At 43.5% G+C, this 25,578-nt stretch overlaps 1 protein-coding gene across 1 annotated transcript in view; it reads right to left on the bottom strand.

Moving 5' to 3' along the window:
- Nucleotides 1-25,578, bottom strand: part of chic1 (cysteine-rich hydrophobic domain 1) — a 51,929-nt gene that overhangs the window by 14,556 nt on the left and 11,795 nt on the right. Inside the window, exons 2-3 of the mRNA XM_070882716.1 lie at nucleotides 25,249-25,303; nucleotides 13,307-13,462 (exon numbers count right to left, since the gene is read on the bottom strand). Of these exons, the coding sequence (XP_070738817.1) occupies nucleotides 13,307-13,462; nucleotides 25,249-25,303 (211 nt within the window). The remainder of the gene's footprint in view (nucleotides 1-13,306; nucleotides 13,463-25,248; nucleotides 25,304-25,578) is intronic.

Raw genomic sequence — 25,578 nt, 5'->3', positions numbered from 1 at the left:
GTCTCAGCAAAAGCAGCTCATACTGTGTCAAAGCCATCAAAAAGGAGCTGGATAGAAATCGGATTAAGAATGGGATCAGAGATTAATGGGATAAGTTGACTGAGATGATCAAACACTCCACCGTATATGTTGTTTGGAGCTATGCCAGTGGAGTAAGGGGACTGGAGAGAGATTAATGTTTGTGGATCACATTGGGTTGAATAATTTGGGGGACCAGGAAATATTTATGCAAAACTTTCGCTTAGGAAATCAAATGGTTGAGGTACAGCCAATGATAGAGTGGACTGTAACTAGCCTGTAGGAATTGCAAGCTTCATGGGGTAAATAATCTTCTCATTCTAGGTCATCGCCGGCTGCATGCCAGCCCGGGGCACAAATCGGAGAGCGCGGCACTAACTTCAAATCTCCCCCAAAATCCTGGGGGCAATTTCGCCCCAGGCGCATCCGCCGCCCATCCCAGGCAATTGCACTTCATTAGCGTCTCCCTGTGGCGCAAAAAAGGGTAAATTTCAGCCCTCTGTGGTTTAAGAGGAACAAGCCATAGGTTCAAAGTATTGATGATTACAGCAGTATTGATGAAAATAGAAACAGAGGTCGAGTTGGGGAGGCAGGTTGAAAGAAAGAAAAATTGAAAAACATTGAGAAAATGAATACCCAAATATGATGATAGATTATATCCTAGCCCTGGAAAAAAGGATATTTCCCCAGATATGGGAGCAACATTCTAGTCTTGAGAGTTAAAATCTGGAGTCAAAGATAGGTGTTGTGCACAAATGGTGAAGCCAGCTAAATACACATTGGGCTAGACTTTCCCTTTTGGGTGATATTTTCGGCCTTAGTTTTTTTTTTCAGGATCGCCAGAATATCACCCATTTAAAAAAGTGCTAGTTTCGCCTTTTTAATTTGGGCGACAGCCTTAGCGATGTGAAATGGGTGATAGTGATGTATTCAGTCATAGTGATGGCCAGCATCCATAGCAACGGCCGGTCTGCGCATGCGTGTTTTTTTTTAGGCAAATAACTTTTCCTGCTATTCGAGGGGTCAGGTGTCATCTACGCATGCTCAGAACGGAAAGAGAGAGAGAGAGAGAGAGAGAGAGGGAGGGAGGATTTCCGAGGAAAGGGTGTTTATTGTGGAGCTTTGGATAATATGGAGATGGAGCACGAAGAGTCCAGAGAGTGCGTTGGGGAAGCTGGAGGGAGAAAGAGGGCGAGACCGTTCTCCGAAGAGGCGAACAAGGCCTTGGTCCACGAGGTGGAGGATCGGTGGGTCCAATTAACCCAGGGTGGGCGTGGAAAACTCCCCCGGCCCCCAAACACATACAGGAAAATATGGGTTGATATTGCCGAGATAGTCTTATCGGCGGACCATGATACAAGAAAGCCAGATCAGTGCTGCAAGCGATGGAACAATCTTGTTGCATCTGCAAAAGTATTAAAATATTAAATTTATAATTGTAATGATGCACTGACTCATTAATTAGAATGTAAATCTGCCGGATTGTAACTTAGCTGGGTAATCTTGGGTAGCTTCCCTGTTAAGATTTGGACTGGGGTCGGAACCTGCACCCTTTACTTCTAATTTTGCCGAGATACATCTTAAATCGACAGCATTAATTATTATTTAAACGCTTTGATCGAAAATTGGGGCCCAAAGAATGACTGGAAACACACAGACCGCAAACACTGAGCATTTCTACTATTTCAGTTTAGAAGGAGAATTATTAAATTATATCGCTGCTTGTGTGCTGTGAGCAACTCTTTAACTTGGGCACCGTCTCCTTTTTGGTTCGGTTGATGGATGATGAACATGTGGAATGACTAATTGTGGATTACAATAGGTTTGTTTCCATAATAGTACCTACGCAATTAGCTTATGCTATGCTCTGGTCATGTTTGCAGAGGAAGTTTTCTTAGAATCAAACCGAGCAGAGGCAGACCGGAGGGGGGCCTGCTGACATTCAGGCTTTGACTGATCTGGAGGAGCATGCCTCTGCCCTAGTAGGCATGCATAATCGTTCTGCCACCTGTGGTGGTGCAGATCCCATTCTTGCGCCACATGAGTAATGTGTAAACCAGTGGTAATTTAAAGTCATTTAATGCCATTTGATTATAATATGAATGTTGTAATGTTATGCATGCAGCTTCGGTACTCTCATGTTAATTGTATGTAATGTCTCTCGTTCACATTTATTGCAGTACAGTTGCTGCTCGTACTTATGCCTGTGCAGCACAAGCATTCTCATGCCTCCCCTTCTCTTCTACTAACCTCAATTATGTTTTCCAGCTCTCCAGGCTCCATGGGAGGCCACTGGACCATCACCCCCATTGCTGCAGGTCGTGCTCACCACGGGTGAAGATGATACTACCGAGGAGGACGATGCGCTGGTTGAGGAAGTACCTGCGGCCAAGTCATCCTCGGCGGATGAAGTAGCGGGGCCAAACGGATTGCAGCAGGGCAGTCATCCAGTGCCCACACCAATTCCGCGGAGGTTGGGTCGGCAAGGTAGGCACGCGCTGAGACAGGCAGATGTGAACGAGGATATGGTATCACTGTCCAGGGCAAGCGTCGACTTAGGTCAAGAGATCGTCCAAGCAATTGGTGGGTTGACCGGCAACATTGCCATACTATCTGTTTGAATGTTGGAGAACATGGGGCAGATAGTTGGGCAATGCAGTGAACAGCCGACTGTCGATGCCATGCGGCAGGCGATAGTTTTGGGATATGCCACTGCACCTCAAGGTGCCGTACCATCAGCTTCGACAGATGCGAGTCAGGAGGAACCAGTTCCTTCTGACTCGGAAGAAGTTTCTTCGGAAATGACTTCTCGGCCCCCTGAAGCCCATCTGCCAATGTCACACCAACCCCCCCCCCCCCCCACAGCAGCAGCCCTCGAGGTGCTCTACTGAGAGATGACTCGGCCCCATTATTAGGGGCGTAAGTAGGAGGGGGGGGGGGGGGTTCAGAGAAGGAGAGGGGTAAAAGGTAAAAGAGGGAAGCATGGCTGCAGGTGGGGGGGGGCCTAACCTATTTTTGTTATTAAAAATTTGTTGAATGTTGGGGGTTGTGGGAGGGTGTTATCATTAATTAAGAATTATTGTTGGAAACATTTTGTTGACTGTTGAGGGTTTGGGGGTGGGATTGTGTTGCAATTTTTTTTTTTTAAATGCCACTTGTTAAATTATTAAAAATATATGTTACTGAACTTTACAATTGTTGTGCAGTGTCTTCTAATAACCTATGGTTAAACATCAATACAAGAGTTGCAAACAATGGCCAGGCAAAGATGAAACGTAACGCAATTGTAACTGTCACCAACGTAACTTCATGCAAAGCGTCCATTTATGAGCTGTTGACGCAACAGTTTTGCAGCTGCGTAACTACCATGGGGCTTTTCCATTGGTGTGCGTGTGTGTGTGTGGGGTGGGTATGGGTTCATCGCCAGGCTGATTGTCCTCCCAGAGGTCCTCGTCCTCGTCTTCTGCCTCCCCTCAGTCCGGAGGTGGATCGGCAGTCCCATCTGACGACTGTTGTCCTCTCCTGATAGCTAGGTTATGCAACATGCAGCCATAGAAATAGTGGATGCATTGGTGATCATTTTCCAACAGTCTATCGACTCTGGATCAGTTCCTATGGACTGAAAGGTAGCTAATGTAATACCACTGTTTAAAAAAGGAGGGAGAGAAAAAACAAGTAATTATAGACCGGTTAGCCTGACATTAGTGGGAAAAATGTTGGAATCAATTATTAAAGATGAAATAGCAGCGCATATGGAAAGCAGTGACAGGATCAGTCCAAGTCAGCATGGATTTATGAAAGGGAAATCATGCTTGACAAATCTTCTGGAATTTTTTTTGAGGATGTAACTAGTGAGAGTGGACAAGGGAGAACCAGTGGATGTGGTGTATTTGGACTTTCAAAAAGTTTTTGACAAGGTCCCACACAAGAGATTGGTGTGCAAAATTAAAGCACATGGTATTGGGGGTAATGTACTGTCGTAGATAGAGAACTGGTTGGCAGACAGGAAGCAGAGTCAGGATAAACGGGTCCTTTTCAGAATGGCAGGCAGGGACTAGTGGAGTGCCGCAGGGCTCAGTGCTGGGACCCCAGCTCTGTACAAGAGACATTAATGATCTAGATGAAGGAATTGAGTGTAATATCTCCAAGCATGCAGATGACACTAAACTGGGTGGCGGTGTGAGCTGTGAGGAGGATGCTAAAAGGCTGCAGGGTGACTTGGACAGGTTAGGTGAGTGGGCAAATACATGGCAGATGCAGTACAATGTGGAGAAGTGTGAGGTTATCCACTTTGGGGGCAAAAACATGAAGACAGAATATTATCTGAATGGTGGCAGATTAGGAAAGGGGGAGGTGCAACGAGACCTGGGTGTCATGGTTCATCAGTCATTGAAAATTGGCATGCAGGTACAGCAGGCGGTGAAGGCAAATGGTATGTTGGCCTTCATAGCGAGGGGATTTGAGTATAGGAGCAGGGAGGTCTTACTGCAGTTGTACAGGGCCTTGGTGAGGCCTCATCTGGAATATTGTGTTCAGTTTTGGTCTCCTAATCTGAGGAAGGACATTCTTGCTATTGAGGGAGTGCAGCAAAGGTTCACCAGACTGATTCCCGGGATGGCAGGACTGACATGAGGAGAGACTGGATCAACTGGGCCTTTATACACTGGAGTTTAGAAGGATGAGAGGGGATCTCATAGAAACTTACAAGATTCTGATGGGACTGGATAGGTTAGATGCGGGAAGAATGTTCCCGATGATGGGGAAGTCCAGAACCAGGGGACAGAGTCTTAGGATGAGGTGGTAGACCATTTAGGACTGAGATGAGGTGAAACTTCTTCACTCAGAGTTGTTAACCTGTGGAATTCCCTACCGCAGAGAGTTGTTGATGCCAAGTCATTGGATATATTCAAGAGGGAGTTAGATATGGCCCTTACGGCTAAAGGGATCAACGGGTATGGAGAGAAAGCAGGAAAGGGGTGCTGAGGGAATGGTCAGCCATGATCTTATTGAATGGTGGTGCAGGCTCAAAGGGCCGAATGGCCTACTCCTGCACCTATTTTCTATGTTTCTATCACAACGAACTCAGCGACCTTCTCAAGGTGATATTTTAGGTTGCCACCCAAGTGGTCCAGGCATCTGAAGCGCTGCTTCAGATCTCCAATTGTCTTTTCAACGATATTGCATGTGGCTATATGGCTTTCGTTATAGCGCTTCTCGGCTTCTGTCTGGGGCTTATGGGGGGGGGGGGGGGGGGGTGGGGGCTCATGAGTCAGCTGGCAAAGCCATATCCTTTATCACCCAGCATCCAACCGTGATCTTGTGGCTGACTCTTACAGGTCAGAGACAGTGCTCTCACGCAAGATGTGTGCATCATGGATGCTCCCTGGAAAATTTGCATTTACTGCCATGATTATTTGCTTGTGGTCGACAACGAGCTGCACAGTCAGGGAGTGAAATCCCTTTCAGTTCCGAAATACCTCTGCATCCTATAAAAGATGCTCGCAGGACAATGTGCGCATAGTCTATTGCTCCCTGCACCTCGGGGGAGTGTGCTATTCTCGAGAACCCCAAAGCCCTCTTACTCTGTACCTCACTAATCATAGGGAAGTTTATAAAGTCCATCCTGCGTGCGTAAAGTGCTTCAGTCACCTGTCGAATGCAGCAATGTGTGGCGTGCTGAGAGAGGCAGCAAATGTCGCCAGCTGAGGCCTGAAAGGAGCCTGATGCATAGAAGGAAAGTGCCGTAGTAACCTTAGCCTCAAATCGGTCCTGATGGTGCTGGTAGGCTGCAGATCTCCCTTAATTAGCTGGCATATCTCACTGGTGACCTCCTTTCGCAATTGCAGCCTTCTAAAACACGTGTTATTAGGACAAGTCCAGTTATGATCGCTTATCCCTGTAAATGCGTTGGGTGTAACGTCTCCTCCTCCTCAGCAGTCTGCCACCTCTTTGGCCACATAATGCTCTTCAATGAACCTTCTCCCATCTCTATTCTGCAGCATGTGAGTAGTCATCAATACTGGTTGAGAAATTACAGGCTCCAGCACTATAAATGGCTTAATTTGTCTTCTTAAAAAGTCCTCAACAAATACAATATCAACTGGAAATTAACCACAATATGATTAGATGATTGGCAAGATTAAAAAACGCCCTTAAAATCACTCACGAATTACTTCAATGCTCCCAACCACTTCAAGCAGCCTTTTATTAAACTTCCTCCATACTGCCGTATTAAGGTCAGGTGATTGCAGCTTTTCTTGAGCGTCTTTTTGGGGCACGATCATTTGGGCGCAATATGGGCGAAATGCCAAAACTAGCTCTCGGCAATAATCTGGCGCTAGTTTCCATTATAAACAGTATTCTGTGCCGTGCACGAGTGATGGCATCATATTTTTTTTTTTAATTGGTCAGGCGATTCAGCTCATTCCTATATGCTGCAAGTTGCGCTGGCGATAAATGGGCGATAATCAGGCGTTAGTTTCCATTTATCATCAAGTATGGGTGATAAACTGAATCTTAGCACTTATATGGGCACTAAATGGGCGATTATGTGCCGAAAGGCTAGCTCATTAGGATAGCAGTCAGTCCTCATCTGTAAAAAGACAAGTTATGTTGTTTTGATTGTGTATCCTTTATCTGAACTGAAGACAAGAAAAAGTTGTCAGTGTATTTCCAGCATTTACTCCTTTTATTTCAGATTTCTATCATGCACTGCTCTTCCATTTCATTTTACATGTACATAATAGCTGGCTTGGACAGTAGGATAGAGGATTATGAAATTTCAGTCAGAGCCTTAATGAACTATTCAAACTTAAGTGCTTATAGTTTTCAGTCATCTGAATTCCTCAATTTTGCTAGTCTTGCAATACACTTCAAACCAGCTTCATTATATATTTTCCAGTATATCACAATAGGGAAAAAAAAACTTGCTTTTTTTAAAAAAAAAGCGCCTTTATCAGGTCCTCAGGTTATCCAAAAGTGCTTTATAACCAATAGATTACTTTTGAAATGTAGTCACTGTTCTTATGTAATCAAAGAAAGTTGTGAAAATGGATAATTGTACAAACAAATGCACACAAGGTATTGTCTTTAACGATATCTCCCCAACCCCCGCCATAATGTGCTAAATTATGGCCATTTGTATTTAAAATGAGATATCAAAAGAACTTTGGGTCTATTATACTAGTATTTATGCTACCTATTAAGTTTGCCCTCCCTGCTAAATAACCACAGACTTCAATTTGAAAGGAATACCTACACATAGCAGCTTCAGTTCTGCAAAGCTCATCTAGTTCCAATATTGTAATATACAAATTTCTTGAATGCCACTCGAAGTTATTCAGTTCATGACAATATTCTAATGTAGTTAGCTTTGCAATGAGTGCAATAAAGTAGCCCATAGATTCATTAAAAACTTAGTACCACAGAAGTGGGCCACCAGCAACACCCTGGTAACATGCAAGTCACTGGTTTGAACTACTGGTTCCTTTTATGCAAACATTCTGCAAAGCAGTACATTGAGCCCAATTAGACAGCTTGTCTGAAGGGTTAAATCATGGATGAGTCTATTTGCACTGCCAAAATGGCCACCTTGTCTGTGATTGGCTCTCCAATATAACTTGACCTATTGCTGATTGGTCTCCTTGGAGAATAAGCCACACCCTAAAGTTTGTAATTGGAACCACCCAGCCCAAGTTCTGACTGTCTTCGCAAATTATAACTCGATCTATTTTGACTTCAGAAGCCAGAGGATAGATCTCCTCAAAAGCCACCAAGTTACAGCCAAAGTTCCTACCCCAGTGCAAGTGTATCCGCCCCCCAGCCGAAGTCCCTTACCTCAGCGCAAGTGCTGCCCCACCTCCCCTCCCCTCCCACCCCCCCCCCCCCCCCCCAGCCGAAGTCCCTTATCCAAGTGCATGACCTTACCCCCACCCCCACTATAAATGGGGCATTGTGTGCGGGGTATGAAGTGAATAGAGTGTTGTGACTTCTGGATTTCAACCACTCCAACAATGTCCCTTGTAACATACATACCGAGCTTTCCATGAAATCGGGTGTAAAGGGGGTTGGAAGGAGCTCTCTCCCCTCCAATTCCCCCCCCACCCCAAAGTGTGTTCTCTCCCCTCACCCCCACCCCCGCCCCCCCCCGGCTCTCTCCTCTCTCCTCGGTCGAAGGTTCAGGGCCCCAATTGGAGGCTCGTCGGCTTGCTGGTCAGCGGTCGAGCGGAGGAGGAGGAGCAGGCTCGCGGATGATCGGCAGGCCACGTCGAATAACCCATGGAGCAACGTGGTGGGACTGATTGCAGGGTCCCACTTCAAGTTCCTAATGCGAGGCATTGGGGGCGGAGTCTCGAGAGGAAGCAGGCGCAGAAGGACAGAAAAAGTGCTGTGCAAATAGTCAGTCCCTTAAATCATTAACCTTTTTGCAATCGCAGGCTTGCCTTAGGTGAAACAAGGTGTAAAACGTACTAAACTCAACAGGACTGGACCTACTGCAAGGAAATTGTGAAGTTATGCAAGTTCTGCCCAAACAGCACAGGAGTAAAATGAACATTGTGCAATACTGCACAAAAATTAACCTAATATCAGTTGTAAGTATGCTTCTAGACACTACAATAATGCAATATAAAATTAATACTCACTTAGAATTTGTAAAAGGCAAGCTCACAAATTTATGAGTGCTTTGAGGAAATAATGAAGTGTAATAATAAATACAGTTCATTGGGAGGAGAGTGTGACGAGATAAAATAGGCAGTTTTCATTCATTTATAATGGAAATGGTTGACAGAAGTGCGCAGACATAGTAGTTTCTCCAGGTTCCTACCACATTCTAAGGTATACCTGGTGCTACTCCTGGCATGCCCTTGTACACCAGGGTTGGTCTCCTGGTTTGATGGAGCTCACAGAGTGAAGGATGTGCTGACGTTACAGATTTTGGTAGTACAGGTGCAACCTCCCAAATCCGAGTTCCAAATACCAGAATGTTCTGAAATCCAGACATCGCACTGATTGGTGGAGTGGTCGTCCGAAATCTGAAAATATGTTCTGAAATCCGTTTAAAAAAAAGGAAGCAAAGTAACTCCCCGCTGCCTCCGGTGTTCCTTCCCAGGTCAGGTTGGCACGCTGTGTCCTTGGGCTGGCTGCTTCTCTTCTCCCCGCTGCTCCTTCCTTGGTCAGGTTGGCGCGCTGTCGGAAAATACAGGTACACGAAAGTCGGCCCAAGGGACTTCGGATTTCTGTTTCGAAATCCGGAATGGCCTCGGTCCCGAGGTTTCCGAATTTGGGAGGTTGTACCTGTACACAATTCTGCTGCTGCTGATGGCCCATAGAACCTCATATAGGATTCCATCATGACGGAGACGAGACATTATCTTCACAAGGATTGTGTGGTGGCATCATCTCTGCCAGTCCTATTGTGGATAGGCAAATCTGTGACAAGTATTTGGGTAGAAGATCAAGTAGCTAACTTCCTTGTGTTGGTTTCTTCACCACCAGATACAGTCTCAGTCTAGAGGTCAAGTTCTTCAGGACTTGGCAGCTGGGTCACTGATGGTGCACCCTGAAGTCCCTTAACCAGAGTTACAATGCCCTTGCTTCCCTCAGATCTTCCTCCAAGTGACATTCATTATGGAGGAATACTGAATCGTCAATTGAGAAGGGTGTGAATGGTTCCTTGTCCTTGACTGACCTGAAGCTGGGGTCTACAGTCAATGTTGAAGACTCCCAGGGCCACTCCCTCCCAACAAGCACGAAAATAAACAGGTTAGTAGATTGGGCAAGTAGATGTCAGATGAAATTTAATGTTGAGAAATATGCAATGATACATTTTGAGGAAGAAGAAGTAGTAGTTTAAAGTAATTGGTAGAAGGATTAGAAGGGAGTTGGAGAACGTTTTTCACCCAGAGGATGGTGGGGGTCTGGAATTCACTGCCTGAAAGGGATATGCACTTCAAGTGCCGTAACCTACAGGACTACCGACCAAGAACTGGAAAGTGGGATTATGTTGGATACCTCTTTTTCAGCTGGCACAGACACGATGGACTGAGTGGCCTTCTTCTGGGCCGTAAATTTCTGATTCTAAGAAATGTACACTAAATGTGAAAACTTTAAAATGATTTTAAGAGCAGAAACATTTAGGGGTTCAGATACACAAATCTTTAAAAAAGTTGGAAGACAAGTTGATAAAACTATAAAAGATAAAAGCATAAACAATCTTAGGTTTTATAAATAAGGACAGAGTACTAAAGCAAAGAGTTACTGCTAAACATGTAAAATCATTGAGCAGAACTTAGAATATAATTGAGTTTTGGGCCACTTCTTCAGGAAGGATGCCAAGGCCGTGGATAGGGTACAGAAGAGATTTACCAAAAAGATACCAGGAGTTAGAGGCTTTGAGAGACTAGAGAAATTGGGGCTCTTTTCAAGAGAACAGAGTGTTAAGGGGAGATTTAATAGTGCTGTCATGAGGGGTTTTGATAAGGTAGAAAGGAAATATATTTCCAATGGGTGAGCTAGTAACCAGAAGACACACATTTAAGAGAATGGAGAAGCGAGGAAATGATTGACTGATTCCTTTTTTAAAAATAATAGAGGATTGCTAAGGTATGGCCCTACCAGAAAGTGAAAGCAAGAGTTCATAACAGCTTTCAAAAGGGATGAGGATAAATAATTGAAAAAAACATGAGGTTTGGGGAAAGAGACGGGTATGGGACTAAATGGATAGCTGTCAGAGATCCATGCAGGCACTATGAACCAAATGGCCTCCTCCTATGCTCTAAAATTCTGATTCAATAAAGCAACATATCTTATAACTTTTCCTGTAATCTAGTAGTTTTGTCCCACCTCCCACCACCTCCATAGAATATAGAGGATTCATTTGTGACACAATTAATGGTTTATATATTCAAAGTTTCCATTAGATCCCAGCAGTACCTAGTTCTTTCCTATCTCTAATCTCCTCCAGCCCCACGAGATGTCTGCACTCCTCTAATTCCGCCCTCTTGAGCATCCCTGATTATAGTCGTTCAACCATTGGTGGCTGTGCCTTCTGTTGCCTAGGCTCCAAGCTCTGGAACTCCCTGCCTAAACCTCTCCACCTCTCTTTCCTCCTTCAAGATGCTACTTAAAACATACCTCTTTGACCAAGCTTTTGGTCACCTGCGCTAATTTCTACTTATGCGGCTCAGTGTCAAATTTATTATCTCATAATATTCCTGTGAAGCGCCTTGGGACATTTCACTACGTTATGGCACCACATAAGTACAAGTTGTTGTTGTTAAGTTTCCCATTTTATAATATCGCAATGTTTCATAAGTTTCTAACTTACTAATGGTTAATGGAAAATCAAATGTTTGTGGATTTTTAGATAGGTTGGAAAGAGAGCAAAGTCTAAGTAGTACAATAATGCATGCAACAAGCCAAGTAAAATAAAAGTAGAAATCTCAGCCGGGGGGGGGGGGGGGAGAGAAGGAGATCAGATCTGATCTGAGCAGTGTCAACTAGGGAGGCTGTGGCTTCTCCCAACAAAGGGCGGGTAGAAAAATGTCAGGACAGATTGACACCCAGGCAGCTTCTGGTACCGCCGACAAACAGCAGATGGCTTCTGCTGCAGGTATCTGGCCAAGTGGCTGAAGTAAAAAACATAAGGGGAAGGAACGCATCCAAATACTCCCACTAAAGAAAACTCCGACCACATATTTTTGAAATAGGGAGTCTCACTAGAGATATCCTCTTCAAAGCCTGCTGTAAATCATTAAGCTGCTTTATTTTAAGAGACATCCTCATCCTTCTCCACCTATCTGCATCCTTCAACACAGTTGACTACATCATCCTCCTCCAACTCTTCTCCTCCGTTGTCCAGTTAGATGGAACTGCACTCGCACGGTTCCATTCTTATCTATCTAATTGTAGCCAGAGAATCACCTGCAATGGCTTCTCTTGCCACTCGTACTATTACATCTGAAATCCCCTAAGGATCTATCCTTGGCCCCCTTGTATTTCTCATCGACATGCTGCCCATCGGTGACATCATCCAAAAACGCGACGTCAGATTCCACATGTACGCTGATGACACTCAGCTCGATCTCACTACCACCTCTCTTGACCCCTCAATTGTCTGATTTGTCACACTGCTTGTCTGACATCAAACATTGGATGAGCAGAAATTTCCTTCAAATAAACATTGGGAAGACCAAAGTAATTGCCTTTGGTCCCCGCCACAAACTCCATTCTCTGGCCACCGTTTCCATCCTTAGCAATCATTCGCAGTTCGCAAGCTTGGTGTTGTGTTTGACCCCGAGATGAGCTTCCGACCACATATTTGCCCACATTCACCTTCGTAACATCGCCCAACTCTGACTTTCCTCCATGCCTTTGTTATTTCAAGACTTGACTATTCCAATGCTCTCCTGGCCAGCTGCCCATCTTCCACCCTAAATAAACATGCTCATCCAAAGCTCTGCTGCCCGTATCATAACTTGCACCACCCTTATGCTTGTTGACCTACACTCGCTCCCAGTTTGACAATGTCTCACTTTTTAAAATCCTCATCCTGGTTTTCAAATCCCATCCCATTGCCTCGCCCTTCCCTACCTCTAATCTCCTCCAGCCCTACAAGCCTTTGAGATCTCTGCACTCCTGGCATCCTGTGCATCCCAGATTTAAAAATCGCTCCATAACTGGCGGATATGCTTTCAGCTGCATTGGCCCCAAGCTCGGGAATCCGCTCCTTAAACCGCTCCGCCTCTATATTCTCCCTTAAGATGATCCTTAAAACCAACCTACCTATTTGACCAAACTTTTGGTCATCTGTCCTGATACCTCTGTGGCTCGGTGTCAAATGTTTATTGATATCACTCTTGTTAAGTGCCTTGGGACATTTTGCTATGTTAAAGGCACGATATAAATGCAAGTTGTTGCTGTTGTTCCAACCCAGGCCTGCATCTTGCAATCTCCTGCATCCAGCAGATGGTGTGAAATTTCACTGAGGGTGCTTTAATTGGCTTCAACCCCTCTGGACTAAGGATAAGAAAACTAGCTAGGGCTTCTGTTAAGCAACTATTGTTGAAAATGTATGCGTGGATAGAAATGGCCTCAGCTGTGATGCTTCGTGATCGAATTGCATTGGTACAACAGTAAGAAATCAATGTCTTCATAAGAATTGGGAGAAAGAAGGCAAAAAATGGTTCCAAGACTAGCCCATTTCTAAAGTTTGCAACCAGCTTCCAGTAGTCCCATTTGCTTTAACTGATGTTTACTAATTTGTGGAGGATTAAAATTAAGTACTTACTCTTTTGTTAAGACAGATGACAGGCCACAGACTGCAGCCCAAGGTGCAACAGCAACACAGACAACCACATAAAAGCCACTTCACATTGATGGGAAGATTTTTCTTTAAACATCCATTTACCCGACCAATGCTCGTCTTGTACTCCTCTGGAGCTACCTAATAGAAGAAAGCAGGAATCATAACAATGAAGATATTTGAAGCATTTTGGCCAATTTCAAATCAAGTTAACAAATGAGAAAAAACCCAGCTATTTTACAGATGACTTCGAACCCACTTTATCGTTTTGAACTGATTTTGCCAAGTATTGGACACCTGAGATTAAACTGATGAGGTGTGTGTGTGTGTGTGTGTGTGTTTATGTAACCATTTACATACTATGAAAAGAATATGGCAACATCCACCATAAAAGTGAAACCAGAGGTTACTTTTAAAATTCAAATATGTAATTTGCGAGGCATCACTGCAGATGCAACTCGAAACTATACTAGGAATTTATGATGTGCTCATGTTAAACACATTTCTACCAATTCTTTGAAGCGGTTACTTAACAGTAATGTGAATTCAAAGCAAAAATAGCATTTTAAATCATTGTTAAATGCCACTCAATCTTTATTCCTAATTTTGCTTAATCATCCTTTTCCACTTTCTTTTAACTTTAAAACGCAGGAAAGAAAATGCATGTAGTGCATGCAATGTGGTTTCCCGTCCCCTCTTTTCCCTGCATTTGGGTTATTGGATTAGTGGATTATTTTCCAGAATAATCTTCAATTATTTGAGATTTACAGTATTAGGATATATTTTGTCTCTGTATCTCCTTTCCTTTAAAACTACAGACATCTGTATGGATAATTATCAGTATATTTTAAAAGCCACCCAAAGGCTCTAAGATGCCATTCATAAAGACCCAATACATTAAGTTCCTAAAGTGTAAGGTAACTCAGTATTTACAAATGGTTTCATTATTTTTAAAAAGTCAGAATGTGAAGAGGTCCATTATCAAGTTTATTTTTGTGTATTTATGAGACAATATAGATTTTTTTTAAATCAGAAGAGTTATTTGTCAAATCCATCAACAGGTAGGGATGCATGTTAAGGGAGATTAACAATGGTTTACAACATTAAAAAACATTACTGAACATCAAAATGTTAACATTAAAGTAAGCAGTGCTGAAAATCTTACAGGATGAGGAAAAATATTCTTAATAGAATCATACAACTACTTACTTTGGTCTTTGAAGGGGAAAAATGCAAAGGCTCATTATTTTGCATAAAAATTCCAATCAAGGTACAACAGCTATTTTTCTATTACAAATATATACACTTTAATATAAAACAACTAATTTCACATTCAGGGCTATCTAACAGTTATTTGACACATTGAAAACTGGGTTCAGCAGTGGCGATATTTCAGTTGGGACTTACGAGTTCTATGGAATACATAACCTTGAAAGTTATTCAATAGCTAGCATTTCAATAGTTGGAGATAGTAGTTTATGGCTCCCCTTTAAATATAAAGCCCATATATAAACATATTCCTTAACTTTTTGCATGACTTGTATAAGACATCCTAACAGGGAGGATCTACTGTGGTATATTTGCAAATGTAATCAAATGTCAAAAAGAAACCTTTGAATTATAGATTGCTAGCAACATACATCTGTTGTAAACTATAAGCCAAGTATTCTTGCACAAGAAAAATGCAAATGAGCATCCAGCTACTGGTCAGTAAGGCGTGCTTCCCACACTGCAAATGAGTCTTACTTCCTCTTAGCTTTATATTGGACCTGCTAATAAAACATGGTTGTAACATTTTACGACAGGATGCAAAAACACTTCACAAATAGTGAGAAGACTGGCAAAGCCCAGCAGGCTAACCATGCCTCTTCAATCATAATAAGCAAGCCCTCTAATCTATCAACTGTCAGGTACAGTCACAATGCAACTCGCTCGTTTATTGCTTACACTTCTCTGCAATGCACAACCACCTCTCCACAGGCTCTTTCTTTGTTGCAGAATTAGAGTAGGAAGCATCCTTTCTTCCTATTTATACATTTGGGTTTAGTCATCCAGTGTCCCCTCTGGAGCTGTATATTACACCACAAGTGACATTTACACTACACTTTTATTCCTGCTTTTTTGTGGGGGAGGAGGAAAGAGAAAATACACATATGTCAAGAGCAAAATTCTGCATGAATTTGTTGGCAGGGAAGCCATTAAAATGGATGCTATGGCATAAAAGCCAGAAGGAACACGTTTAAGCAAAATTAATTGTACACAGCAGGCAATAGTAAAGTGTGTCAAATGGACTTAGTTACAAAATACACACTCAATATTTCTTGAAAACATTCTCAAAAATGAGAAAGGATAAATTTGCCAATTTCTTTACTCGTGTCCTTTCCTGCAGCAGTACATGAAATGAAATCATAACCTGCAGAACTACTGTGCCTTAATTCTAGAAATTGGTAGAAATGGCATTTGCTCCAGTAAAATTCCTGTACTAATGTTCTTTTATAACCTGAAGCAGCATTGCCACACAAAAATTATAAGATGAGCATCTTTCTCTAAAGGATACAATTTAAAGAACATTCATTAGATCTTGTAATCAGGATATGAAATTAAAATTAGCTGACAATGCATTTTGCATTTGTGACAGCTGCATTTTATTCTTTATAACTATGACAACTATGTATATGTACCCTGACTACATTACAGCTTCATTAAATAGTTTAAAATAATTAAATATGCAAAATATATTATATATCTCTCTCCTTACCAAATTCAACCAAGCACATATATCAGACATCTGTCATCTTTTGGAAGTGCCTTCCCCTCCCTCCCTCCCTCCCTCTCCCACCTGCCTGGATATACTTAGGTGAAAAATATTACTTCAGGTTCTTTTTGTAAATATGAAATTTCAAATCCTACCTGGAAGGAACAATTTTATAAAATAGCCATTGCAGCATTTGTGCAATGATAACTTATTATTGCTTAATACAGGGTTTCAATATACTTATTCTTAGTTTGCTAAAAATAAATTTCTGGTCAGCTCCCCATCCCACCATGTCAGGTTTATACTAAGTATTTGAGCCATGACGTTTCCCATTTTGATTCTCATTCTGTGCTGAGTTTGCTGATTTCAGCTGGGGCAATATTAGGAATGCGAGGATTGGACTCCGTGTCCCTAAGTTAGCGGTGGAGCTCCTGATCACCATCCAATGGCTCCTGCTGGAAACATGCATTTCTGGGTATCAGGCAAGGACAGGCAAGCTCTGCTGTGACGCCCCTTTGGGAAAATAGCTGACACCATCAAGGCTCATACAATAATAATGGACATTTGATTGAAGGAAGTACCAAAACCTGCCTGTAGAACTGTATCCTAGCCAGGAGTCAATGCCTCAGGGAAGGAAGGAAGGGGAGGTGAATTTTTTTCAGGAAAACAAACACTAATTTAAACAAAGAACTCTGATCCAAATTTAACTCATTAATCATTAAGTTAGCATTTGAATTTCACCCCATTTAATCATTAATGTAATCTAAATAGACAGTCTAAATAGCCGGACCCTTTATGCGAGTGGAAACAAGGACATTTACTTTGTTGAACAATGAAATCACACGATAGGGGATTTTTTTTAGTCTTTGATTAAAAGCAATTTGGTCTTTTCATCATCATAAACAGTTCCTCGAATCGAGGATGACTTGCTTCCACGTCAAAAAGTTTGCAGGTGTTTCAATGAAGGACCTAATATTCCAGGTCCCAAATTACATGTTGAAGGGTGGAAGATGCCTGTGCATGGATTTTTTTTTATCGTGGCCGTTGCACACCAGCCACCACATAGGCTTGACAGAGCTAGGTCAGTCCAGTGGCATGGATTACCCAAGATGACTGGAGACTGCACGGACCTAGTGCGCACACATATCTGGCCCGTGCTGCCTCTGGGCCCCCGAACTCACGCCTCCCCTGGGCCCTGATCACATCGCTCTACAATCTCTCGCCGCTCCTGCGCCCCGATCTCGACGCTCCTGTTGTACCAGCCCACGCTCCAATCAGTGACCTGGGCCTTGATGACATCCAATTCAGTTGCCCTCTTCGCTGCCGTCAACCTCCTGCACCAGCTCATGCTGTACCTTGCAGTGGCATGCCGCCGCGCTGCTCCAGGGCCGCTGCTCGCCACTCCTTTTATTGCCCTGACCTGCCGCTGATGGTGGTCTCTCGCAGTGTAGTGTGTAGTGTCTACGGTCTTTTAAAATTACTAGCGACAACAATTATAACAAAAACTTGATCAACATTCCCAATAATTTTTGTAGCCACTCTGATTCTCCATAAAACATTGCCTAATTGATCCCTGATTTATCGGGTAATGGATCTCCAATGGCTATACAGTGATTCTATACACTTAAACGAAACTGCATCTGTACAGTTTACATATTGCTTTATTCCAAAGTCCGTGGCAGAGGCAGTAAAATATCAACTGTCTATTTGCTAAACCTGATTGCAGATGTAAACAAATTATGGGCAAACACATTACAATTGACTTCAATCCTGGGGGGGGGAGGCAGAGTGAGTGAGGGGGGGGGGGGGGGGGAGGCAGAGTGACAGGAGGTCAGAGTTAAACAGATAAGAGAACGGGCGTGCTAGATCAAGATAGAGATATTGAGATAAAAAAGATTATTTTGGCATTTTTCCATTTAAAAAAAAAAAGAGATTAAACACATGAATCACAAGCCGCGGTTTCGTCAATGGGTGAGAGTTGCATGCGATTGGCATCGAAAGGTGTGCGAGGTATGCGCTCCCTGCTGCAGCCTGCCCTGTAACAGCAATCTTCCATGACTGGGGCTTGTTAAGCCCGCTCTGCGGGTTTCCCGGACAATTAGCCGGAAGCAGGTCTGATGACGTCATCTGATGAAGCAGGACCTCAAAAGTAGTAATCTCGGGATTGCTACCTGTGCCACGTGCTAGTCAGAGTAGGAATCGCAGGAGAGCGCAGATGAATACATGGCTTGAGCAATGGTGCAGCAGGGAGGGATTCAAATTCCTGGGGCATTGGAACTGGTTCTGGTGGAGGTGCGACCAGTACAAAGCGGACGGTCTGCACCTGGGCAGGACCGGAACCAATGTCAGAGGGGGAGTGTTTGCTAGTGCTGTTGGGGAGGAGTTAAACTAATATGGCAGGGGGATGGGAATCAATGCAGGGAGACAGAAGGAAACAAAAAGGAGACAAAAGCAAAAGACAGAAAGGAGACGAGGAAAAGTGGAGGGCAGAGAAACCCAAGACAAAAAACAAAAAGGGTCACTGTACAGCAAAATTCTAAAAGGAAAAAGGGTGTTAAAAAAACAAGCCTGAAGGCTTTGTGTCTTAATGCAAGGAGTATCTGTAATAAGGTGTATGAATTAACTGTGCAAATAGATGTTAACAAATATGATGTGATTGGGATTACAGAGACGTGGCTCCAGGATGATCAGGGCTGGGAACTCAACATTCAGGAAGGATAGAATAAAAGGAAAAGGAGGTGGGGTAGCATTGCTGGTTAAGGAAGAGATTAATGCAATAGTTAGAATGGACATTAGCTTGGATGATGTGGAATCGATGTGGGTAGAACTGCAGAACACCAAAGGGCAAAAAATGTTAGTAGGAGTTGTGTACAGACCTCCAAACAGTAGTAGTAATGTTGGGGAGGGCATCAAACAGGAAATTATGGGTGCATGCAATAAGGGTGCAGCAGTTATAATGGGTGACTTTAATATGCACACAGATTGGGCTAACCAAACTGGAAGCAATACGGTGGAGGAGGATTTCCTGGAGTGCATAAGGGATGGTTTTCTAGACCAATATGTCGAGGAACCAACTAGGGGGGAGGCCATCTTAGACTGGGTGTTGTGTAATGAGAGAGGATTAATTAGCAATACCGTTGTGCGAGGCCCCTTGGGGAAGAGTGACCATAATATGGTGGAATTCTGCATTAGGATGGAGAATGAAACAGTTAATTCAGAGACCATGGTCCAGAACTTAAAGACGGGTAACTTTGAAGGTATGAGGCGTGAATTAGCTAGGATTGATTGGCGAATGATACTTAAGGGGTTGACTGTGGATGGGCAATGGCAGACATTTAGAGACCGCATGGATGAACTACAACAATTGCACATTCCTGTCTGTCATAAAAATAAAAAAAGGGAAGGTGGATCAACCGTGGCTATCAAGGGAAATCAGGGATAGTATTAAAGCCAAGGAAGTGGCATACAAATTGGCCAGAAATAGCAGTGAACCCAGAGACTGGGAGAAATTTAGAACTCAGCAGAGGAGGACAAAGGGTTTGATTAGGGCAGGGAAAATAGAGTACGAGAAGAAGCTTGCAGGGAACATTAAGACGGATTGCAAAAGTTTCTATAGATATGTAAAGAGAAAAAGGTTAGTAAAGACAAACGTAGGTCCCCTGCAGTCAGAATCAGGGGAAGTCATAACGGGGAACAAAGAAATGGCGGACCAATTGAACAAGTACTTTGGTTCGGTATTCACTAAGGAGGACACAAACAACCTTCCAGATATATGAGGGGTCAGAGAGTCAAGTAAGGAGGAGGAACTGAGGGAAATCCTTATTTGGTCGGGAAATTGTCTTGGGGAAATTAATGGGATTGAAGGCCGATAAATCCCTAGGGCCTGATGGACTGCATCGCAGAGTACTTAAGGAGGTGGCCTTGGAAATAGCGGATGCATTGACAGTCATTTTCCAACATTCCATTGACTCTGGATCAGTTCCTATCAAGTGGAGGGTAGCCAATGTAACCCCACTTTTTAAAAAAAGGAGGGAGAGAGAAAACAGGGAATTATAGACCGGTAAGCCTGACATCGGTAGTGGGTAAGATGATGGAATCAATTATTAAGGATGTCATTGCAGCGCATTTGGAAAGAGGTGACATGATAGGTCCAAGTCAGCATGGATTTGTGAAAGGGAAATCTTGCTTGACAAATCTTCTAGAATTTGTTGAGGATGTTTCCAGTAGAGTGGACAAGGGAGAACCAGTTGATGTGGTATATTTGGACTTTCAGAAGGCTTTCGACAAGGTCCCACACAAAAGATTAATGTGCAAAGTTAAAGCACATGGGATTGGGGGTAGTGTGCTGACATGGATTGGGAACTGGTTGTCAACAGGAAGCAAAGAGTAGGAGTAAATGAGTACTTTTCAGAATGGCAGGCAGTGACTAGTGGGGTACCACAAGGTTCTGTGCTGGGGCCCCAGCTGTTTACACTGTACATTAATGATTTAGACGAGGGGATTAAATGTAGTATCTCCAAATTTGCGGATGACACTAAGTTAGGTGGCAGTGTGAGCTGCGAGGAGGATGCTATGAGGCTGCAGAGCGACTTGGATAGGTTAGGTGAGTGGGCAAATGCATAGCAGATGAAGTATAATGTGGATAAATGTGAGGTTATCCACTTTGGTGGTAAAAACAGAGACACAGACTATTATCTGAATGGTGACAGATTAGGAAAAGGGGAGGTGCAACGAGACCTGGGTGTCATGGTACATCAGTCATTGAAGGTTGGCATGCAGGTACAGCAGGCGGTTAAGAAAGCAAATAGCATGTTGGCCTTCATAGCGAGGGGATTTGAGTACAGGGGCAAGGTGGTGTTGCTACAGTTGTACAGGGCATTGTTGAGGCCACACCTGGAGTATTGTGTAGTTTTGGTCTCCTAACCTGAGGAAGGACATTCTTGCTATTGAGGGAGTGCAGCGAAGGTTCACCAGACTGATTCCCGGGATGGCGGGACTGACCTATCAAAAAAGACTGGATCAACTGGGCTTGTATTCACGAGTTCAGAAGAATGAGGGGGGACCTCATAGAAACGTTTAAAATTCTGATGGGTTTAGACAGGTTAGATGCAGGAAGAATATTCTCAATGTTGGGGAAGTCCAGAACCAGGGGTCACAGTCTAAGGATAAGGGGTAAGCCATTTAGGACCGAGATGAGGAGGAACTTCTTCACCCAGAGAGTGGTGAACCTGTGGAATTCTCTACCACAAAGTTGTTGAGGCCAATTCACTAAATATATTCAAAAAAGAGTTAGATGTCGTCCTTACTACTAAGGGGATCATGGGGTATGGAGAGAAAGCAGGAATGGGGTACTGAAGTTGCATGTTCAGCCATGAACTCATTGAATGGCGGTGCAGGCTAGAAGGGCCAAATGGCCTACTCCTGCACCTATTTTCTATGTTTCTATGAAGCGTCACCAGCCGGTTTACTTAAAGGGCCCATTCCAAACTTTTGCTTGACAGTTCTTCTGTCAGTGTTTTGCAGCATTGACCTGCTGCAAACACTGACAAACACTGCACAAAAGATGCACAGCTGCACCCAGGCTCTTCCATGACTCCCTCCAGATGCTTATGGAGGGAGTCACAGCATGCAGGGAGGTTCTCGTCCTTTCCAATGGGCGAAAGAGACATCTCCAGGAGACCAACGCAGCCTGGTTGCACATTGCACAGGAGGGCACAAGCAGGGATATCGTCTGGAGGAGCTGGCTGCAGTGGCTCAAACCTTTCAATCATTTCAGTAGATCACAAAATGTTACTGCGAAGTCACACTCAACCTCATCCTGCTGTGCCACTCATCACATCCCCATCCCCTTGCATTCCCCTTACCCTACTCCTCCACATCCTTACTCACACCAACTTACTTTGCACCGCCACCTATCCCTCTCTATCTACATGATCACTTCCCTATCTCACTAGCCAACCACCACACTCACCATCATTCCTTGTCCAATCATACCAACTAACAGCACGCAAGCGTAGGCACTTGGGTTTCAGCCAAAGTTCATGCAGAGAATCTGTTAATGTGCTGTCAAACACTGAAATCTTTATTTTGAACATATTGACTGGAATTTGGAGGCGGCCCGCTGTCAAAATGGCTTTGATTGACAGCGGGTCAGGATCCCCCTGTAAACCCGCCTCCATGTGAGTTTCTCAACTGTCAGGTCGTCGTTCGGATTGCCAACGGGACAGGTAATTTACATAATTAAATGGTTCCTAAATGGTAGCGAAGATGGTTAAAAACAGGCATTTATCATTTTATCAATCATTCGACGGCTTTGCTGTTCCTCGGGTTTCACACCAGGTAAGTATGTCAGGTTCTCAGGTGACTCTATTGCTTTGGCGAGTTGACAGCTGCAGAAGTGGTATAACAGCTATTCACTTTACAATGTCAGAAGATAAAGCCTTCAGGTTTTGGAAAGCTGTATGCACTTTGGAAGTGTTTGCAGTGAACTCTCCCATTCACTGTCATCTCTTTGCAACAACCTCTCTCACCACTGACAGATCGCTTCTGTCATCTCAACCTCACATGCCAACTATTCCAGCAGCATCGGTGCCCTTGGGAAAAAAAAATCTCACCTTAGTCCTCAGAATCCCACCACGATCAGCCCCAACATCACTAAACACACCAGCATCACTACCAACAAAACTAACCTTCTCTGCAAACACCTGATGCTGCACCCGACCACAATCCTGCCCGGGAGACCAGTGATGGCCCCACCATGGCCACTTTTACTTCACTTCATACTGTACACAGTGACTACCACATGATGCGCCTGGTTGGCATCATCCCACACCAGCTTCATAAAGCATCCCTGCAATGTCCAACCCACTCCTCTTACCGGGTGAGTTCCAAGAGGGACGGGAAACCTGACAAAAAGGTGGTAAAATTGTAAGTGCCTGCTTTTAATCCTCTTAAATACCACTAAACTACCTGTTAAGAACGTTAATGAACTGGCTCGCCATCTGGCGTCCAGTTTGCGATCAGCACGCAGACCTGACAGCTGAAAAAACTCACGGAGGCAGGGTTAGAGCAGGATCCTGACCCACTGTCAATCAGGACCATTTTGACAGCGGGCCCACCTCCAAGCCCACACTCGCAGGGTTGGGACGATTCTAGCCACAGATTCTGTTGCGACTGCATCACACCCATACTAAATATCTTGCAACAAAAACAAAGTTGCAGAATAAAAGTAGAAAGCAACGGTTGAATGCATTTGATCAGTGTAGCTGTGGATAAATGAATGTGACCTTTTCATAAACTGACCAGACTTCATTATAATTACCAGTACGCTGAAGTATTAAATTAAGGACCAGTAGTGATACCATAAAAATATTAGTTATCTGAAATTTTCAATTCAAAAACACCCAAACATACACTTTTCCGAGTTGAGGCCTGTCTTTGTACCAGTGTGTGACTTATAACCTTGTCAGTTTCCATATGTACGCTGACGATACCCAGCTCTACCTCTCCACCACTTCTCTCGACCCTTCCATGGTCTCTAAATTGTTAGACTGCTTGTCCGACATCCAGTATTGGGTGAACAGAAATTTTCTTCAATTAAATATTGGGAAGTCCGAAGCCATTGTCTTTGGCCACAAACTATGTTTCCTAGCCACTGACTCCATCCTTCTCCCTAGCATCTATCTGAGGCTAAACCAGACTGTTCACAACCTAGGCGGCATATTTGACCCTGAAATTAGCTTCCGGTCACATATCCGTGGCATAACTAAAACCGCTTATTTCCACCTTTAACAATTCCCTCCTCCGCCCCGCCTCAGCTCATCTGCTGCTGAAACCAACAGCCATGCCTTTGTTACCTCTAGACTTGACTACTCCAACGCACTTCTGGCTGGCCTCCTATTCTATCCTATGTAAACTGGAGATCATCCAAAACTCAGCAGCCCGTGTCCTAACTTGCATCAAGTCCCAATCACCCATCACCCCTGTGCTCGATGACCTACACTGGCTCTCGGTTAAGCAACGCTTCAATTTCAAAATTCTCATCCTTGTTTACAAATCTCTCCATGGCCTCGCCCCTTCCTATCTCTAATCTCTTTCAACCTCACAACCCCACGAGATGTCTGTGCTCCTCAAATTCTGCCCTCTTGAGCATTCCTGATTATAATTGCTCAACCATCAGTGGTCATGTCTTTAGCTGCCTGGGCCCTGAGCTCTGGAATTCCCTCCCTAAACCTCTCCATCTCTCTCCCTCTCTTTCCTCTTTTAAGACGCTCCTTAAAACCTACCTCTTTGACCAAGCTTTTGGTCATCTGCCGTAATAATTTCTGATGTGGCTTAGTGTCAAATTTATTTATTTTGTCTGATAACACTGCTGCGCCGTGGGACGTTTTACTACGTTAAAGGTGCTATATAAATAAAAGTTAACGTTGTTAACGGTTGGCACCAGTGTACTGATAATCAAAACAGAAGTTCATGTTTTAACAAAGTTTCCATCTAAATGTCATTATAGTTTTTGCTCACCAACTTAGCATTACCAGCCTAATGTTTCTTCTTTTTGGTGACAGGAACTAAGAGGGGAGCAAAGGAACTACAATTACATCTAACTCCTGATATGCATGTATAACTGGTTTGTCAGTACAGTCTTCTTTATAGAACTGACGACTGAGCCATAAAGACAAGTACCAGATGTGTTTCCTGGTTTGAGCTGAGTTAGCTGATCTGAAACAGGGCAGTATTTGGAGCATTAAAATTGGCCTCAGTGCTTTTAAGCACCAGGAAAAAAAAATACCCAGGTATCCTGGTTGGCATTGTCCTTCATACCCCACAGGTGCAAAGGTCAGTTACATCCAGTTCATTCAGCATGGATCAGGAATTGAACCTGGGATCTTCTGGTCTATATGGTTCAGTTGCCGTTACTAAATAAGATATACCAAATGTGCCCCTTAGTAGGGTCTGTAATACCAGCTGTATATTAGGAGTTAAAGTAGGTTAGAAAAGTCTGCTCAGTAAATAATTAGCTATTGTTCAAATTATTTCATGTTAACCACCTGATTTTCTGAATAAGCCTTGGGTATGCTGTGTAGGGAGGAGTGTGCTGGTGAAAGAGTAAGGAAAGGAGTATGAAGGAGGGAAAGAAATTAAGCTGGATACCAAGAAGGAAATCACAACTCACCTTCCCTGTTAGAACCGAGGGAAATTCTGGATCAAATTTGTTGCTGAGGCCAAACCTTAAGAAAAAACACAAAAATCTTTCAGTGCTACTCAAGGAGGATAGTGCCTTTACAGCAAAAGCTACTGTGCATGTATTCCTTTTTTGAGGAATATGGATGCTGTAATGAGAAAGTCGTATTTTCAAAAACAAATCCCTTATTACAATTGATAAGATGTTCTTTACAAGCCATTCTGAAAGTCATGGCCCTATATCCTCAATCTCCAATAAAAAAGTTAGTATTTATTTAATCAATGAGATAATGGATAACAGAAATCAAGGAAGTGGAAAATA

The sequence above is a fragment of the Pristiophorus japonicus genome, chromosome 6 (assembly GCF_044704955.1).
Source record: "Pristiophorus japonicus isolate sPriJap1 chromosome 6, sPriJap1.hap1, whole genome shotgun sequence".
Taxonomy (NCBI): Eukaryota; Metazoa; Chordata; class Chondrichthyes; family Pristiophoridae; genus Pristiophorus; species Pristiophorus japonicus.
Note: the sequence above shows the minus strand (reverse complement) of the source record. Positions and strands in the feature narration are given on the sequence as shown.